Source organism: Oncorhynchus masou, chromosome 28 (assembly GCF_036934945.1).
Source record: "Oncorhynchus masou masou isolate Uvic2021 chromosome 28, UVic_Omas_1.1, whole genome shotgun sequence".
NCBI lineage: Eukaryota > Metazoa > Chordata > Actinopteri > Salmoniformes > Salmonidae > Oncorhynchus > Oncorhynchus masou.
Window position 1 is genome coordinate 45,971,206 of NC_088239.1, and position 13,135 is coordinate 45,984,340.

At 42.5% G+C, this 13,135-nt stretch overlaps 1 protein-coding gene across 2 annotated transcripts in view; it reads right to left on the reverse strand.

The window, feature by feature from the left end:
* Positions 1-56: 56 nt before the first annotated feature.
* Positions 57-13,135, reverse strand: part of man2a1 (mannosidase, alpha, class 2A, member 1) — a 63,240-nt gene continuing 50,161 nt past the window's right edge. For both annotated transcript variants that reach the window (XM_064942186.1, XM_064942183.1), the window contains exons 16-22: positions 12,963-13,077; positions 10,183-10,316; positions 6,265-6,406; positions 5,826-5,959; positions 5,407-5,598; positions 3,567-3,680; positions 57-2,941 (exon numbers count right to left, since the gene is read on the reverse strand). In XM_064942186.1, coding sequence (XP_064798258.1) covers positions 2,789-2,941; positions 3,567-3,680; positions 5,407-5,598; positions 5,826-5,959; positions 6,265-6,406; positions 10,183-10,316; positions 12,963-13,077 — 984 coding nt within the window. In that variant the 3' untranslated portion in view covers positions 57-2,788. The remainder of the gene's footprint in view (positions 2,942-3,566; positions 3,681-5,406; positions 5,599-5,825; positions 5,960-6,264; positions 6,407-10,182; positions 10,317-12,962; positions 13,078-13,135) is intronic.

A 13,135-nucleotide genomic window follows, 5' to 3' on the forward strand; every position in this document is an offset into this window, starting at 1 on the left:
TACAACAAGTGCAAATTGTTTTATGCACTTTATTTCATTTAATTGGCCAAGGTAACTTGGGTTTCATCCTTTTTTAATCTCACATTATATTTACAGAAAGATAGAAAACAAAATTGACAAAATGTGACTCTTAGCGAGCAACATTGGTAGACATTTGTGTGAACATTCCAAGTGAACTCGCAGTGCAGTTTCCCTTTACCTGCAAGTGATTGAATGGAACCAAACATCCAACTTGTGTGCTCTACCAAGAGGAGCTTCACAAAACGACAGTAGAGGTGGCGTAAGTCTCTGTTGAAGCAGTAGATATACTGCACTGAGGTTATCATAAGATGTGATTTAAAAAAATTAAAAAAATGTGATAGCTGTGTAAAGCAACAAAAAATGTTTTATCACTCACCACAGTACATATACAGTGGGGAGAACAAGTATTTGATACACTGCCAATTTGCAGGTTTTCCTACTTACAAAGCATGTAGAGGTCTGTCATTTTTTATCATAGATACACTTCAACTGTGAGAGACGGAATCTAAAACAAAAATCCAGAAAATCACATTGTATGAGTTTTAAGTAAATAATTTGCATTTTATTGCATGACATAAGTATTTGATCACCTACCAACCAGTAAGAATTCCGGCTCTCACAGGCCTGTTAGTTTTTCTTTAAGAAGCCCCCCTGTTCTCCACTCATTACCTGTATTAACTGCACCTGTTTGAACTCGTTACCTGTATAAAAGACACCTGTCCACACACTCAATCAAACAGACTCCAACCTCTCCACAATGCCCAAGACCAGAAAGCTGTGTAAGGACATCAAGAATAAATTGTAGACCTGCACAAGGCTGGGATGGGCTACAGGACAATAGGCAAGCAGCTTGGTGAGAAGGCAACAACTGTTGCTGCAATTATTATTAAATGGAAGAAGTTCAAGATGACAGTCAACCACCCTCGGTCTCTGGCTCCATACAAGATCTCACCTCGTGGGGCATCAATGATCATGAGGAAGGTGAGGGATCAGCCCAGAACTACACAGCAGGACCTGGTCAATGACCTGAAGAGAGCTGGGACCACACTCTAAAAGAAAACCATTAGTAACACAATACGCTGTCATGGATTAAAATCCTGCAGCGCACGCAAGGTCCCCCTGCTCAAGCCAGTGCATGTCCAGGCCTGTCTGAAGTTTGCCAATGACCATCTGGATGATCCAGAGGAGGAATGGGAGGTCATGTGGTCTGATGAGACAAAAATAGAGCCTTTTGGTCTAAACTCCATTCATCGTGTTTGGAGGAAGAAAAAGGATTAGTACAAGAACACCATCCCAACCATGAAGCATGGAGGTGGAAACATCATTCTTTGGGGATGCTTTTCTGCAAAGGGCACAGGACGACTGCACTATATTGAGGGGAGGATGGATGGGGCCATGTATCGCGAGATCTTGGCCAACAACCTCCTTCCCTCAGTAAGAACATTGAAGATGGGTCATGGCTGGGTCTTCCAGCATGACAACGACCCTAAACACACAGCCAGGGCAACTAAGGAGTGGCTCTGTAAGAAGCATCTCAAGGTCCTGGAGTGGCCTAGCCAGTCTCCAGACCTGAACCAAATAGAAAATCTTTGGAGGGAGCTGAAAGTCTGTATTGCCCAGCGACAGCCCCGAAACCTGAAGGATCTGTGGAGGAGTGGGCCAAAATCCCTGCTGCAGTGTGTGCAAACCTGGTCAAGAACTACAGGAAACGTATGATCTCTGTAATTGCAAACAAACGTTTCTGTACCAAATATTAAGTTCTGCTTTTCTGATGTATCAAATACTTATGTCATGCAATAAAATGCATATTAATTACTTAAAAATCATACAATGTGATTTTCTGGATTTTTGTTTTAGATTCGGTCTCTCACAGTTGAAGTGTACCTATGATAAAAATGACAGACCTCTACATGCTTTGTAAGTAGGAAAACCTGCAAAATCGGCAGTGTATCAAATACTTGTTCTCCCCACTGTATGAAGGTCACAATAACAGACCCATATCAATTAATGTAATACCACATGTCAATCTTGTGACATCAACTATGAAATGCATTCATTTTGCATCGATAGCAAATTGTAAGTGACAATTTTCTCCCAAGACCAACATACAAAGATATGTACATAAGGCTCATTATAAAACTGTGAAATAAGGCACATTTCTTGCTCTTTGGAACGAACAACAAAAGAAGATCTCACTTGCAATTAACAATTTATCACATATAAATGTTGACCGCTAAAAAAACATTGAATTAGTATTTAGAATCAGTTGGCCTTCAAATCTTTTTTTCAGGCACGCCAAGGACACAAAGCAATATTCACTATGATTGAAGCCATACCTCGGTATAAAGAAAACAAAGAATCACATTGTACAAAATCATATCTGTGGAAAAGGGAAATCTGAACATGTGGTCTTCCCAATAGAGTGAGTTCATGTGAAATTACAACACAAACGTTCCCAACACATACAGAACCTGAGACTGCAGCATAACTAGGTATACTGGACTCAAACAATATAATATTGCACTTGTAGAATTAAGCTTAAGCAAGTTCCATTTACTTCTCCTCCTGCCTCTCTTTCCTTCTCCACCTCTCTCCTTCCTTCTCGTCCTCCCTCTCTTCTTCCTCTTTCCCTCCTTCTGTCTGTTCCAAAGATGTCCTATGCATTTCAGGCTTCTGCATAGCCTCGCTGACTATGTTTTTTCGGCACAGGAACAGAGGCCGGATGTTGGGCATGTTCCGTGGCGATCACCGACTCTCTGGCCAGCGCTCATGTCAGCTGCACACGGTATGTGCTGATCTCCATTGGCTTAAGGCTGATTTCCTCTTGGTTCGGCCCTTTCTCAGGCGTGTGCATCAGAGTAAGAGACGCAGGGGTGATGCTCTGGAATTTCAGTTCAGAAAACAGCTTCTCCATGCGGATCTGTGAGAAAACCAATCCAAACATGAACAATGGCATTATATCCACGTTTGAATAGGAAAACCCATTATGAAAGGCGTTGATGGATAGGTTCAATAAAAAAAAATTGACACCGATGATCACGATGAAATACCCTTGTCCTTTTAGAAGCTATTAATATAACTGGACACTTAACATGCTTATTAAATATATGAAGATTAAGTGCCTGGGTCAACAGAGATTTCACCATCTACTCTGGCCATTTTCTAATGAACACACTCTTGGTCATAACAGTCTTGATTTTCCTCTTGGAGAGAGATAAGTATTCACTTAAACTGATTATGGTTGCATTGTTACAGTTGTCATGACATTGGAAAAGGAGGAAATGTAATGAAAGGAATTTCCTTCCTCACTGCACATTTTCTGTGGCAAGTGACTTTTGAGCTTTTTTGCTGGAGGGGAAGTTAATTTCTGTAACACTACTAGCTGCTTGAATAAAGAGCATTGCGTGCAACCCTCAGGTTAAAATTCCCTTTAATCACTAATTAATAAAGTGTTTGATCACAACTTTCATTTGTGTTTGTGTGTGTGTATAACGTGTGTGTTCCTGTGTGTGCTAGTGTGCCGGCATGTGTGTGGCAGGCCTTACCTTCCCCTGCGTGGTGGCACACAGTAGCCCTGTGTTCCTATTCGAGAGGGCGCAGTCAAAGCCTTTTCTGTGCAGAATCAAAGCCGCCTCGTCCGATGGCCCACCCCCTTCCTCCTGTAGGACCAGTGAGAAACTTCAGTCCCCATAAAGACCCCTCCTGTTCTCCCCCCCCCCCTTCAGCCTAAACACTGGGGCAATTATAGAGACCACCCTTTCACAGATCAGCTGCATTTCCACAGCCATGTTCGAGGTGCTGCTTCTGCAACAGACCTGGGTTCAAATACCGTTCTACATCATTTCAAACACTTTATCAGTGTTTTATTGAGCTAGTCTGGATGAATGGACCAATAGAATAGTCTCAATACTGCAAACCCCACCCCACCTATCTGGAATACCAGGCAAGAAAGATCGAAAGATTTTAAATAGTATTTGAACCCAGGTTCGGACTCTGAAACAGTGTTACTGCAGTCAATTTCATCCCCCTTTCAGAAACAGTTTTTTTTGTTTTTACATCCACAGTTCCTGGCAGAGTATATGGAGATGCCACAGTGCATACTAAGTGTGTTAGTAGTAGGTAGTAGCGGCAGTGGTGTCATCATGTGAGTATTTGTATAAATGAGTACAAAGCCCTCGTCGAAAACACATTCAACGATTCTGCCCGTCTCCTCTTGATTTGTTCTCAGAGTCAAATTGGATGTCCGAGTGTGCCTGTACAATCGATAATCGAGCAATTTGGTCGGCAGATCCCCGGAACAATTAGCTTGATCTTTGACATGATAGACGGCAGTGTCATCAGAGTTGATGGGCCATGCAACAACAAAGTGGAGATAATAGAAGACTTACAACATACAGATGTAGTGTATATTTACAGAGATTATATCAGGAAATTAATGGAGAGCCCCTTGGAGGAGTGCTGAGTGTGTGTTTTGTCCTAACAAGCAATTAAGCCAGTATTCCATACAGCCAGGGTAATCCATACAGTCAGGGATGCGCTTAATCATATTAAAGACAATGACTATGAGAACACAGCGATGCACTCATCACTTTAGAAAACCTGGTGACTCTTTGTAAGGAGTTGCTCCTATGTAGTTGTCACGCCTTGGTCTTAGTATTTTGTGTTTTAGATAATTAGTTGGTCAGGCCAGGGTGTGACATGGGTTTATGTTATTGTGTTGTCGTATTGGGTTTTTTGTAGGCATTGGGATTGTGGTTGATTAGGGGTGTGTTTAGTTTAGGTTTGGCTGCCTGAGGCGGTTCTCAATCAGAGTTAGGTGATTCTTGTTGTCTCTGATAGGGAACCGTATTTAGGTAGCCTGGGTTTCACTGTGTTTTTCGTGGGTGATTGTTCCTGTCTCTGTGTAGTGTTCACCAGATAGGCTGTAATAGGTTTCACGTTCCGTTTTTTTTTTTTTTTGTATTTATTAGTTATTTCATGTATCGTTCCGTTAAAGACATGAGTAACCACCACGCTGCATTTCGGTCCGACTCTCATTCAACAAACGAAGAACGCCGTTACAGTAGTACCACTGTAAGTACTGTGGCAACAGCATTGTATTAACATGTTACATAGTAAATCATCGTTGGAATACAGTAGCAAATGACGCGAGCCTTTCTTTTTTGGGGAATAAGGAACGGGTTCATTCGAAAAATGTCCCGAACGCCATGAATATGCAAGTACAACGCAACGATTAAATCACTAGGTAACAACCTGTTAACTCAAGGTAAATGAAAACATTACTACACAGGTAAAAGAGCAACAGGATGTACGGCCTGTTGCGGCCTTATGCTCCACAGAGAGAAAAGAGAAGAAAGTATTATGTAGCAATACGAAAACCTTCACCTTGGACTGGATGGTGCGTAGGTTGACCAAGTGGACGTCACAGGGCAGTGATGAGGCCAGAGGGCTTAAGGGGGATAGAGACCGGGACTCTGCCTCCGTGCTCACAGCCATGGGGATCAGAGGGTGGTTCAGGTACAGCGACGACACGTGACTCAGCAGAGACGGGTAGCTGAGGGTAGAGAGTTTCTCCCCCTGGAAATATCAACGCAGGGACATGGACGGGTTAGGGCAATACTCTGGTGCAAAAGTAACTGGGAAAAGAGAGGATTGATCATAATGTACTATAATGACAATGTTTGAACCTTAATCGTCTTAATCAAGTCTCCATTGTCAGTGAACCTCAGTAAACCTACAATAGAGCTACACTCTACAGTAACTACGAAAATGACAAAATTGCTTCGAATTCCTGGTATTAGTACCCCATCGGTCTTGGCCCTCTTCTCCAGTAGCAGGCGGAAGGAGCTGGCAGTAACTTTGTTGTCCAGGACGCCCTGGCCCATCCCGCGGTTATCATCCTGGTTCAGCCGACGGTCCATGATCACCTCCAATTGGCCTGGAGGGGAAAAGGTCAAAGTTGATCTATTTCAATATCACATTGCCTTCTGTTTACATAACAGAAATGTGTATATACATGTATTGCTTGGCAAGAAACAGCACGATAGAAAATGCACTCATTTTAAATGAAGTCATATCTCTCCTTCTTTTCACATCCTGGTGCCAAAATAGCAGATGACACTATGTACTGTACAGATGGTAATCTTAGAACCGAGCAGGGATGTCATCTTTCCTGGACAATTAAAGTACTGATGCCCTCCTTCCAATAGACAACAGAAAACAAATCCCCAGGCCTGCACTCACCACTCTTGAGGCTGGCGGAGCCCAGGGACTGTGCGGTGAGGAGGGTCAGTCTGGTGCCGGGGTCCTGAAGGTAGGCCATACTGGTCATGGGGTAAAAGTTTGCCTGGAGGGGAAGTTTGGCCATGGTTTTTCTAGACTGGATCTGCAAGAAAATCACATCAAAGATGGTGGATAAATGAAGATGTCCCACTCATGCGCTGTCCAGCTGGCAAGTATCTTCACTGACATTTTCAACCTCTCCCTGACCCAGTCGGTAATACCCACATGTCTCAAAGCAGACCACCATAGTCCCTTTGCCCAAGAAAGCAAAGGTAACCTGCCTAAATGACTATCGCCCCGTAGTACTCACATCTTTATTCATGCAATGCTTTGAAAGGCTTGTCATGGCACTCATCAGCACCATCATCCCAGACACCCTGGACCCATTCCGAATCACATAACGCCCCAACAAATCCACAGATTATGTCATCTTTATTGAGCTCCACACTGCCCTTTCCCACCTGGACAAAAGGAACACCTATGTGAGAATGCTGTTCATTGAAGACAGCTCAGCGTTCAATACCATAGTGCCCACCAAGCTCATCACTAAGCTCACAACCCTGGGACTGAACAACTTCCTCCGCAACTGGATCCTAGACTTCCTAACGGGCCGCTATCAGTTGGTGAGGGTAGGCCACAACACATCCGCCACGCTGACCCTCAAGGCGGGAGCCCCCAGGGGTGCATGCTTAGTCCCCTCCTGTACTCCCTGTTCACCTATGACTGCGCAGCCGCGCATGACTCCAACGCCATCATTAAGTTTCCTGACGACACGACAGTGGTAGGCCTGATCACCGACGACAATGAGACAACCTATAATGAGGATGTCAGTATGTCAGTGACCTGGCAGTGTGGTGCCAGGACAATAACTTTACCCTCAACATCAGCAAGACAAAGGAGCTGATCGTGGACGACAGGAAACAGAGGGCTGAGAAGGCCCCATCCACATCAACTGGGCTATGGTGGAGCAGGTCCAGAACTTCAAATTCCTCGGTGTCAACATCACTAAAGAATTAACATGGTCCACACACACTAACACAGTCGCGAAGAAAGCACGACAATGCCTTTTCCCCTCAAAAGGCTGAAAAGATTTGGATGGGCCCTCAGATCTGGAAAAAGTTCTACAGCTGCACCATTGAAAGCATCTTGACTGGCTGCATTATCGCTTGGTATGTCAACTGCTTGGCATTCGACCGCAAGGCGCTACAGAGGGTAGTGTGTACAGCCCAGCACATCACTGGGGCCGAGCTCCCTGCCATTCAGGACCTCTATACCAGGCGGTGTCAGAGCAAGGCCCAAAAAATGGTCAAAGACTCCAGCCACCCAAGTCATAGACTGTTCTCTCTGCTACTGCACGGCAAACGGTACCTATGCACCAAGTTTGGAACCGACAGGACCCTGAACAGCTTCTACCCCCAAGCCACAAGACTGCGAAATGGTTAGTTAAATAGTTAACCAAATAGCTACCTGGAGTATCTGCATTGACCCTTTTTGCACTGTCTTTTGACTCATTACATACGCTGTTGCTACTGTTTATTATCTGTCCTGTTGCCTAGTCACTTTAACCCTACCTATATGTACATGTTTACCTCAAGTCATTTGTACCCCTGCACATCTAATCGATTATGGTACTCTGTATATAGCCAAGTTATCGTTACTCATTGTGTATTTATTTATTGTGTTATCATTTTTCCCCCTGTAATTTAAATTTTTTCTCTCTGCATTGTTGGGAAGGGCCCGTAAGTAAGCATTTCACTGTTAGTCTTCACCTGTTGTTTACGAAGTATGTGACAAATAAAATTTGATTTGATAACTTTTACCATTGAAAAAAAATGTCACAGGTCTGCTTCAGGGGTGACTCTCCCATAGGCACCATTGTGATAGCAGCTGGGTCTGGTTTGCTTAGTTCATAGATTAACCAGAAAAAAAGCTGTCTCACTTCCTCTTCGTCTCTGGTCACATATCAAGGTGATGTTGAGGAACCACGTGACCTGACTAGGAAAACCTAGTCACTTTGAAGTTTGTAGAAATGTTAAAATAATGTAGGAGAATATAACACAATCGATATGGTAGGAGAAAATCTAAAGAAAAACCAACCAGATTTTTTTTGAGAGAGACGAAATGCAAGTAAAAGGTCATATTGAAAATGAGCTCCCTGGATGCAATTCATATGGCTTTCACAGGGTGTCAGTAGTCTTTGTTCATTGTTTCAGGCTTGTAACTTCAAAAACGAATAAGAAATATCAGTTGTCGTACAGGGACACAGTCTTGGAAATTCGTGTTTGCGCGCCCCATGAAGACAATACCCCACTGCTAAAATCAGTTTCCTATTGAACATACTTATTTCCGTAAGAAGTATTATAGTTTGATTACAATTTTAGGGTATCTGAGGAGTAAATATAAATGTATTTTGACTTGTTGAAACAAAGTTTAGAGGTAGATTTTCTCTGCACATTGAACGACTAAACATACTTAAACATACACTACATGTTATAGCTGGGACCCTTTGGATGAGAAATCAGAGGAAGATTTTCAAAAAGTAAGTGAATATTTCATCGTTATTTTTGAATGTATGAAACCTGTACCAGTGGAAAAATATCTTGATGTGGGGCGCCATCCTCAAATAATCGCATGGCATGTTTTTGCTGTAATAGCTACTGTAAATCGGACAGTGCAGTTAGATTAACAAGAATTTAAACTTTCAGCCGATTTTAGACACTTTTAGGGACCTAAATGTTTAAAATCCATAATATTTATGATTATTTATTTGAATTGCATGCCCTCCAGATTCACAGGAAGTTGTCCCGCTAGCGGGAAGCCTATCCCTAAAAAGTTTTAAAGGCTTCAACAAGGACCCACAGTTTATCCTACAAGGGAAAAACTACGGACCCCACACATACTGTATCACCAGTGAGCAAGTGTGTTGTGTGGGATCTTAAGCCGACCGTCTTTGTTTTGACTACAATGGGTACGGGAAGCTGTTCAGCTGGGTTGTCTATTGTTTGTTTGCATGAAGCGTTGCATGTCGGAGAAAAATATATTTAATCTCTGATGGCAGTAAATCCCTCTTTATCACTGAAAGTAAGGTCCGACTGCCAAAACCATGCAAATGGAGATTTTGAGGGAAAACACTGCCTCTCACTAGAATTACGGCAGAGTGTCTAATTGGCAAAGGAGCTCAGACACCGATCTGTCGAAAGATTCTCCCCTGAACAAAATGTAATCGTTTAAATCTGCATTTCTGACTTCGTTTTCAATTCAAAACTTTGTCATGACAAAATGGAAGACGTCCAAGAAGTCATTTATACGAATTTGGACATCTAATAAACCCCCATTCAGCCAGTTCTATGTACATTTGATGTCAAGCTAATGCTACTAGCCATTTGTATCATAGTTAATTGCTCTTGTCGTAACTGTTGACATGCTCAATGTCCATGCACAGTCTCGCATAGAAATCTCCAGTTCAGAAGCAAGAAGCAAGAAAAGCAGTATACGTGGCTCCGTTATATTGGGGAGTGCTTTCTCACAACTGGATAGCTAGGGACTGGGCTGTAATTGTGCATTCCTACTAGAAACGAAAATGTTCCACCATGTATAACTTGTGTAAGGTTGCTCTTTGTCCGTGTTTTCTTCACTCTATGCATGTGTCTGTGATATCTTAAATATCAGGGGTGACTGCAAGGCTACATTTCCTTTCAATGTGGCCCTCGAAGAGCTGTGACCGTTTTCCCTGTACACGTATCCTTCAGTGTGTACAAAATAGAATTCTCATTCACTCATTGAATGATCTGGGGGCAGTGCCTGAGTAGGGAAGGGGGGGGGGGGTGAGAGAGCGAGTGAAAGGGAGAGAGAGAGAGCCAGGTCATACAGTAACAGTACCTGGAATCCGTTGAGGTCTGTGAAGAATCGATCCTTGCTGTCCACGTCTGATGTTAACCTCATTGTAATTTCACGGTTGAACTCCCCCCTTATATCTACCGAGTTACAGATCTCCACCGCCTGGCCCTCCACACCTAGAGAGAGAGAGAGAGAGAGAGAGAGAGAGAGAGAGAGAGAGAGAGAGAGAGAGAGAGAGAGAGAGAGAAAGAAAGAGAGAGAGAAAGAAAGAGAACACTAACACAATCACAGAGCATATTCACAGCACATATTTATAAGCTTCCTTCCTCTTTTGGCTTGATTTCGATGTATTAATTATACTCCTAGTGAGTCTCCGAATACATACAGTACCAGTCAAAGGTTTGGACACACCTACTCATTCAAGGGTTTTTCTTTATTTGTACTACTAACTACATTGTAGAATGATAGTGAAAACATCAAAACTATGAAATGACACATATGAAATCATGTACTACAGTCATGGCCAAAAGTTTTGAGAATGACACAAAGATTAATTGCCACAAAGTTTGCTGCTACAGTGTCTTTAGATATTTTTGTCAGATGTTACTATGGAATACTGAACTATAATTACAAGCATTTCATAAGTGTCAAAGGCTTTTATTGACAATTACATGAAGTTGATGCAAAGAGTCAATATTTGCAGTGTTGACCCTTCTTTTTCATGACCTCTGCAATCTGCCCTGGCATGCTGTCAATTAACTTCTGGGCCACATCCTGAATGATGGCAGCCCATTCTTGCATAATCAATGCTTGAAGTTTGTCAGAATTCGTGGGTTTTTGTTTGTCCACCCGCCTTGAGGATTGACCACAAGTTCTCAATGAGATTAAGGTCTGGGGAGTTTCCTGGCCATGGACCCAAAATATTGATTTTTGTTCCCCGAGCCACTTAGTTATCACTTTTGCCTTGTGGCAAGGTGCTCCATTATGCTGGAAAAGGCATTGTTCGTTACCAAACTGTTACTGGATAGTTGGGAGAAGTTGCTCTCGGAAGATGTGTTGGTACCATTCTTTATTCATGGCTGTGTTCTTAGGCAAAATTGTGAGTGAGCCCACTCCCTTGGCTGAGAAGCAACCCCACACATGAATGGTCTCAGGATGCTTTACTGTTGGCATGACACAGGACTGATGGTAGCGCTCACCTTGTCTTCTCCGGACAAGCTTTTTTCTGGATGCCTCAAACAATTGGAAAGGGGATTCATCAGAGAAAATTACTTTACCCCCGTCCTTAGCAGTCCAATCCCTGTATCTTTTGCAGAATATCAGTCTGTCCCTGATGTTTTTCCTGGAGAGAAGTGGCTTCTTTGCTGCCCTTCTTGGCACCAGGCCATCCTCCAAAAGTCTTTGACTCACTGTGCGTGCAGATGCACTCACACACACACACGTGTTTCCTTGCAGGTAACCATGGTTAACAGAGGAAGAAAAAAGATTCCAAGCACCACTCAGCATCAGCATGACAGAGTGATCTCCATCCTTGTCCTCGTCAACACTCACACCTGTGTTAACGAGAGAATCACTGACATGATGTCAGCTGGTCCTTTTGTGGCAGGGCTGAAATGCAGTGAATGGATTCAGTGGATTCAGTTCATTTGCATGGCAAAGAGAGACTTTGCAATTAATTGCAATTCATCTGATCACTCTTCATAACATTCTGAAGTATATGCAAATTGCCATCATACCAATTGAGGCAGCAGACTTTGTGAAAATTAATATTTGTGTCATTCTCAAAACTTTTGGCCACGACTGTACATGATTCCATATGCGCTATTTCATAGTTTTGATTTCTTCACTATTATTCTACAATGTAGAAAACAGTAAAAAATAAAAAATAAACCTTGAATGAGTAGGTGTGTCCAAACTTTTGACTGGTACTGTACATTTTTTGGGAATACATCTTGCATTGTTTGATATCATTTTACACACCTAACTTAATTAATCCACCGAGAGGAGAAATAAAAAAAACAGTTGAATTTTTTTTGCCCCAGTTCTTCAGATGAAAAAAATAAATAAACATAACCCCAGAAATAATGCAAAACATGAATAAATCTAAGAAGAAAAAATCCACAGTTACAGTACATAGACTTTGGGTGAATGCAAAAGCAGTAAAAAGTAAATTGAGTCTCAACATTGAGCCATTAAATATCATAAATACATTAATAGAGGACCAATGTCACAGTGAAAGATTCAAAATGGGTAAATTACAACTATAGTGATACGTCTCGCAACATGTAGACTGTATCTCTATATACTGTACCCTCAGGTCAAAATATGCAATGAAACCATTCTTCAGTAGGAAATCTACATGCTGGGTCCAATTAAGGCCTGTTTGGCTGTGTGATGACATGCAGCCCTTCAGGGGCTCCCTGGGTAGCATGACTGCAGCTTCCTTTTTATTGACGAGCACGCAAACAAAACAACACACATTTTCTCTATGAAAGCAAGCCATTCAAAAGTTTTTTGCACTGACTAAACCATCTCTCTCCCTCTCTCTCGACTATCCTAGTAAGCTCACTGAGTGAGTCTTCACGTGGCTCATCTACAGACAGGGTTTTGGATCTTATCCCATTTCAAAGACAAAACATTACGTTTCAGGGTATTTTTGATATTTCAACGTTCTGTTTTTCTGATGTTGATACATGCAGGCTACGAAGGTCGCATGCATGTTTGTACAACTGCTTTCAGTTGATCACTGATCAGGTGTAACAGTGTATGGAGTCAATTGTAGATTGGCCACACATGCGCACGCACACACATTCCATCATTACCTTGAACATGATAGAGGCGTAGAGTGTGCGTCACATGATCGAAGGTCGTGGTGATCTCAGAGAACACAGATCCCTTGGTAACCCTTATCACTGGAGGCCGAGCGGGAGAGTACATCTGGAGGAGCACAGAAAACCAATGGGGATCAAATCACTCATAACACCCTCTCCCATCC